The sequence below is a fragment of the Phoxinus phoxinus genome (assembly GCF_949152265.1).
Source record: "Phoxinus phoxinus genome assembly, chromosome: 1".
Taxonomy (NCBI): domain Eukaryota; kingdom Metazoa; phylum Chordata; class Actinopteri; order Cypriniformes; family Leuciscidae; genus Phoxinus; species Phoxinus phoxinus.
The window spans coordinates 44,946,620-44,953,363 of NC_136876.1; the positions used below are offsets into that span (position 1 = coordinate 44,946,620).

The 6,744-nt window shown below is 39.3% G+C and overlaps 1 protein-coding gene across 2 annotated transcripts in view; it reads right to left on the reverse strand.

Moving 5' to 3' along the window:
* Window positions 1–1,256: 1,256 nt before the first annotated feature.
* The window catches only part of recql5 (RecQ helicase-like 5), a 41,923-nt gene continuing 36,435 nt past the window's right edge, over window positions 1,257–6,744 (reverse strand). Inside the window, exons 15-19 of one of the 2 annotated variants that reach the window (XM_079630392.1) lie at window positions 6,207–6,727; window positions 3,317–3,359; window positions 2,481–2,699; window positions 2,318–2,390; window positions 1,257–2,236 (exon numbers count right to left, since the gene is read on the reverse strand). In XM_079630392.1, coding sequence (XP_079486518.1) covers window positions 2,136–2,236; window positions 2,318–2,390; window positions 2,481–2,699; window positions 3,317–3,359; window positions 6,207–6,727 — 957 coding nt within the window. In that variant the 3' untranslated portion in view covers window positions 1,257–2,135. Of the gene's footprint in view, window positions 2,264–2,317; window positions 2,391–2,480; window positions 2,700–3,316; window positions 3,360–6,206; window positions 6,728–6,744 lie in introns of both variants that reach the window. The other variant, XM_079630391.1, reaches the window with a different exon arrangement.

Genomic DNA, 6,744 nt, shown 5'->3' on the forward strand with positions numbered 1-6,744 from the left:
AACGAGCGAGTCTGTCAAAAAATGGCCAAGTCATGTCCTCCAAAATATGAGGAAAATTATATTTTTTAATTTATTTTTCGATTTTTGATGTCAAACTGAAACGTGGCATGTGTCTGTTCAGACTAGTCTTAAAAAGTTAGTCATCTCATTTCTTTTTGTTTTTTTTTCAAGACTGGTCGTAACTTTTTTAAGTCAGTATAAAAAGGTAGATTGGTCTAATTTGAAAAGTAATTTTGCAAACTCTAATTTTGGAAAAGAAAGACTGATCACCTCTTGTCTAAAAACTGGTGGTTGGCCAAACTAAACAATCCAAGTTCATGCAACATGGCTGCAGATCATTTTTTGCCAATGTTGATCCAACAACCTTTAAACAAAAAACGTGAAAACATCTTCAAGTTCTAATTATTATGAACACGCAAATAAATCCTTGCCACTGAAAAAAAAAAAAAATAACTGACACATCACCAAAGTTTATTAATATTCATGACTCACCGCACAAATCCTTCGTCATAGTATAGGCATCGTAATGTCTCCTCTTCCACCGAGAGAAACTGGCAAACACAATAATCCGTTTGTCCGTGAATCTGAGGGCTGTTTTCACACTGAAGAGGGATAATAAGGGGGTCTCCATCAGCAGTCACTGTGTGGGCTCAGTCGAGCGTTAAACTCGTTTATTTCGAGCAGTTTCCCGCAGAGAGGAAGACAATGACATGATTAAGGTGTAATTTTAGAAGTGCCTAATAATAGCACGAAGCCAGATTTAATGAAAAGGGACTTATTTTCTTATGTGCAGCAATACAACTGAAGACAAATGTGAGATCTAGGCGACCCATAATGCAGCATAAATGTGACAGCTAGAGAAGAACAGTATCCTAACTCCCAGTTTCTCTATTAAGTAATTGATTTTCAGTAACAAGACAGACCTCTTGAGGTTAAGCGATGATTTATCCTTCTGTGTGAACTTCACCTTTGCAAAAGTGTTCAAAAAGACGAATTCCCAGTGAAGAACTACAATACCCATAATCCTGAAGCGAGATCCACCAATCAGAAAACTCAGTTACTAGACTGCATAAGTGCCCGCCCACTTTCACAGTGGCGTTGATTCCAACGTAAAGTATTTTTTTTCCCATTGAAATTTAATAATTCTTCATTAAAGCTTTATAAGCCATGAACCAATCAGCTGCGAGGTGAACCACATCACAACCTTAGATTCGAAGCGAAAAAGTCGTTGAAAATCAGACAAAAAGACTTTGTTCAAAAAGGTGCAAGACAGTGTACTTCATGGATTAACTGAGGGGAAGAACTGATTGTATCTATAAATCAATATATTTTAAGTTTATTGCATTTATATACAAACGTTTAAGTATTTTTGACAGCGTGGAAGCGAGGCTCTTCTGGTACGATTTGCTCACCGCAACTCTGATTGGTGGAATTCTCTGCACAGCATCATGGGAAATGTAGTTTTTCTCCATTAATTCGCCTGTTAAACAATTATTTTAAAAGCATGTTGAAATAACGGGAACAAATGGTTTCAACAAAAGCATAAACCATCGATTAACAACCGTGGAGCTTTTAGTGGAGCCGTCTTTAAAGGTTTATACGTTAGCGTTAAAAATCAACATCCCAATGCTAACTAATGCGCAGTTCATGCACTCATAAAAGATGACAATGACAAATGACATAAATATACACTATTTATATATTACACAAATGTAGGAATATCTTTTGAAATCCCTGTGGAGAAAATAAATGAGAAAAATATATCCGCAACCGAGGCTACTGAAAAAAAAAAAAAAACTGGATGTTTACCGCTCCATTGAAGACGAACAAACTCCCCAATTATGCCATAAATTATTCAGCATGAAGTACTTCTCCATTCTCCATTCGTGCACTTTTAATGGAGTTTTCAATGCAGTTCACACCACTTCGAGTGCATTATTAGCAACTAATGCTACATTACAGTTATTGCGGTCTGTCGCTTGTTCAGATCTCCAACATAAAACATCAGCTTTTCACCCGTTCTTCATATTCATGTGCAATGTATCCTCAGGCCCTCGCGCTACACCTGAGATTCACAGCATCTCGGACATGACAGGGATTGGAGGATCTCCAGAGGGGTGTAAAGACGGAGATGGCTATCTGTCCCGGGCTTTCAAGTGTCTCCAGTCCGCCTCGCTCTCGCAGCGCTGGATCCTGCTGAAGAAACCCTTGATGAACCTCTTCGCTTCCGTCTTCACTGTTGGGGATGAGGAATCATAAAGCGCTAATTCAGGATTGGAAAAATGTTGGATTTTTGTGAGGTTAAGGATAGTCTCACCTTGGCCTCGATTTGGAGTTTTTCCCTCGGTGAGAAGATGGGAGAGGAAACGTGCAAAGGATTTGAATAGATCCTGTCGGGGAAAAGGTGCAAAATTGAAACTTTCATTCTAATATTTTACGATTTACATGTTTTACATTTCAATGGAAATGGGAATGATCACCTTGGTTGCAAATTTGCCCTTTTTGTAGAAGGGATCCAGGCATCGGACCACGATATCAGCGGCCTCCTTCAGTGTGGCGGGCTTTTGTGAAACCGCAGCCGCGTCTCCGTTCATTGTGCCACACTGCGTCTCCTGCACCGTGGGGTCAAAGGTCACTCTCTTGCTGTCCATCACGCGGTTGCGTTTCGCAGGAGGAGATGCCGCTCTCTCCTCACGTGACTGAGGAAAAGAAACATCTGACAATCATTTCTCAATAAAGGTCTTGTTAAAGGGGTCATTTCCTTTTTTTTAATCATACATTTTTTCCTAAGGTCAATGTTTCTCATAATTTTTTACGGAAGGCCTGAACCCTAAATGTAGAAGAAAAAAAAATCTGTAAAAAAAATACATATATGAGAATAACGTCGTAGCATTTCAAGAATAAAGTCGGAATATTTAGAGAATAAAGTCAAAATATTTTTAGAATAAAATCGAAATGTTGAGGATAAAGTAAAAACATTACGAGAATAAAGTCGTAATACTTTATATTGCCCCCCCCCCCCCCCCCCCCCATTAATTTACCATTATGTTTAGATCCATGTCCAAGGCAGTTCACATTTCTTAACAAAATAAGTCTACTAATTTTGACATTATTCTAGAAATATTTCGACTTTAATCTCGAAATATTTTACGACTTTAATCTCGAAATATTTTATGGCTTTAATCTCGAAATATTTCAACTTTTTTCTCGTAATTTTGTGTGGGGGGGTAAAAAGTACATCTAATTTTTTTTCCGTTGCGGTTCAGAGCTTCCGTATAATATGATTCCTTTGATGAAGAATAAATTGTGATATTACTTGTTTTGGTGATTTTTGTTGGCCGTCAGACTTCAGATTCGCTCTGTTTGGACAAAGAAACTTTGGTTCAGAACACATTGAGAACATTTTAAGGCATTTCCTCCATGATGACTGAGGGTGTGTTCACACTTGTAGTTCAGTTGTCTTTGTTCGCTTGATCCGGACCAAAAAAAAAAAAGAGAAACTGATACATTTGGTTCTGGTTCGCTTAGCGCTCATCATTTTTAACAACGAACCTAAACATACAAAACAAAAAATTACTTTTATGACTGAGGCCTTGTCCACACTAATACGTTTTCATTTGAAAACGCATCTTTCTCCCTTCTTTCTGGCCTTACGTCCGCACCGAGATGGGGTTTTTAGCAACAAAAATTAAGCTTTCTGAAAACGCTGTCCAAAGTTGATTTATTTGAAAACGCTGCTTTCATGTTGTAGTGTGGACTGTGAAAACCATGACGCAAGTTTAGTCATGTGACGCATATTGAACCCATAGATATTCATGTTCATAAAACGGTTCGTTCCAGTCCTTGATTCTGATTGGTCAATAGATTTTTTATTCTCAATTATGTTCTCAATATTGTTCACTGAAGCTTATAGAGTATTGTGAGAGATCGAGTAAGCGAGTGTACCTTCATTTACAGTAGATATAGCATTTTCCTTCAGGTCAGTCCTATATATTCATAATAAAAAATCTGTTTGAATGTCCGTTGCAATATCTTGTCCTTTTAACAGTTAAGGGGTTTTCACAAGTTTCAGTCATTTCAATGTAAAAGTCTTCTCTACTGACTGACTCACTCATAAAGACAGTCTTTTCCGCCATCTAATGGTGAAATAATATAACTTCTGTTGCTGTTCACGGTCAGGGACTATTTTTTCCAGCGGAAGGAAGGATTTTAGTGATTTTACCTCATTAAAGTTGCATTGATGCATCTTTTTTGACTTTAATATTTGCAGTGTGTGGTAACCGTTTCATAAAAGCAATACAGCACTAGAGGCTATTGCTGTACCGTGAATAAGTCACGGCTGAAGGGAGTTGTTAGGCACGACGCGAAGAGGAGTTAAAAAGGACAAATTGTGCCTGTTATGTGCTATTCACTTTCACACAGTTGCTAAAATATGTTACTTTGCACACTCTTCATATCACAGTCCTGCAGAGATGACAGAAAATTCACTCGTATTTGCTGTCCTGCTGAAACATGAGAGCGGTCGTACATATAATGGTGACTGAGTGCGACCTGGACGCCTCAGTGAATGCGGAGATATTTTGCTTAGTAAAATGATCCTGCCAGAAGAATAATTGTGTGATAACTTAATGTCTGTCTGTATCATCTCAGTGAACTTTTATGAGGGTTTACATGCTCAGTAGGTGCTTTCCAACGTTTTGAGTGTGGATGAGAAACTTTTGGAAAACGGAGAGCGTTTTGAAATGAAAACTCGACCTGGATTAATGTAGACGTAGCCTGATTTTGCCAAACTGAACATCCAATACAATGCTTTCTGGGCTAAACTCGTTGTACATACAGTATGATAGTATTTTTTACCAGCTGAGAGCTTGTGAAGAGCTTCGTTTGGAAGCGGACTCGGACCCATCAGACGCTTGTTTGGTGCGCACCAGGGGCCTCATTTATAACCGCTGCGTACGCACAGGCCCTGACAGAGGCGTACGCCACTTCCGATGCATAAATTGTGATTTATAAAAACAAACTTGACGGGAAAATGTGCGCACCTGCACGCAAACTCTGACCCATGCGTACGAACGTTTTTGAGATGGAGTTAAATGTTTTTTTGGTCACTTTTAGACAGAAAATCTAAATAAAATTATACAGAAAGATAAAATATAATTCCACTCACCAAGCCTTTCACTTGAAGCAAATATCCACACCTTAAATGTCCGCGCCAGCGAGCGCGTTGGGCCGTTTAGTGAAACTGACGCGTATCTAACGGCAGATGAAGTAAAACTGTAAATCTTCATTATGAGTCCTAATCATAATAGGCTACAGTGCATGTTCACAATTACAGTTTAAATAAAATAATGATTTAAACTATGTTTTACTTCTGATATAAACATTTAGATTAAATATGCCACTCTCATTAATGGAGTTAAACACTTAAACTACATGAAATTTACTGAAAAGTTAAAATATATATAAATAGCCTATAAGTATTTGTTGTGCATGCGATGCTTTTGAACACTTTTCCTTTGGCATGCTGTGTTTCAATGTTTTGACTACAGAGATAATTGCTTATCATGATAATAGCAGATTGTGCAAATATAATGCACAACAAGGTCTATGTTTCCATTACAAATATAAATCAATTACTATTTGGTCAGTGGAAAAGATTGAGAAAAACTTTCTCTGAAATGTAGACGACACTATTTGATTTATTTATTCAAAAACAAGGCAAGGATAGGCTACTAAATGATTTTTATAAATGTAATGTGACGGCACATCCGTATTTCATATTTTCCTAATGTCTTGTACCGTTAAACATGTTATCACGTGGATGAATAATCATATGCAAATGATATGCAGATAAGGATATGCATAGTAAAACTAGGCGCTGTAAGCTCCATATATGGTTATTTCGGGGAGGAGACGCATGTGCGCACAATCTTCCGCTGACTGGGATTTATAAAGTGAATCCTGCGCAGGTTCTGGCGTACGCACAGTTTTATAAGTCTGAATATTTTTTTGCGCACGCCATTTTTGGCTTTCGGGCGCACGTACACTTTTAGTAAGGATCCTACGAACAGTTTTATAAATGAGGCCCCAGGTTTCAGATGCTCACAGAGCAATCGCACCAGGGTTCGTTTTACTCAAATCCGCCAAGTATGAACACACCCTAGATATCAAACGGCTCTGAGAGAGAGTGTCCTATCCCATCATACCGCTGAAGCTCTGGATGTGCAGTGAGCTCAGCGTCCATGCCCGTCTCATCCTCTTGTGCAGCAGCGCCACTCTCTGAAACGCTTCCTACATCCATGGAGGTGTTATCCGTCGTGGTGAAGTCAGTCAGATCTGGGGAAGGCGAGTGATGGGGAGATCTTTCCTCCTCAGGCTCGGATTTAACACTTCCTCCTTTCATCTGAGGCGCGTCTACTTGCTTTTTTCCGAAATACTGCGATATACAGCGCATGTCTTTGGCCGCTTCGGCTAGTTTCTGCTGCTTCTTAGTGAGTCTTTTGCTTGGGCTGCTCAGGGAGGAATTGCTGCTGGTTTTGGCTTTGATGGGGGACAAGCCGGCGGGTGTTGTTTTAGTGCCTTTCATCTCCTGTGTTTTTCCTGTTTCCTCCTCCTCGTCCTCTTTCTCCGTGGTGAGCGTCTCCTTCTGAGAGTTGAGGAGATCTCCAGCTGTCTGGAACAGGCTGGACGAGCCACGAAACCCAGCGCCTACACGCTTCCTCTTCAGCTATAATGTGGAGGACA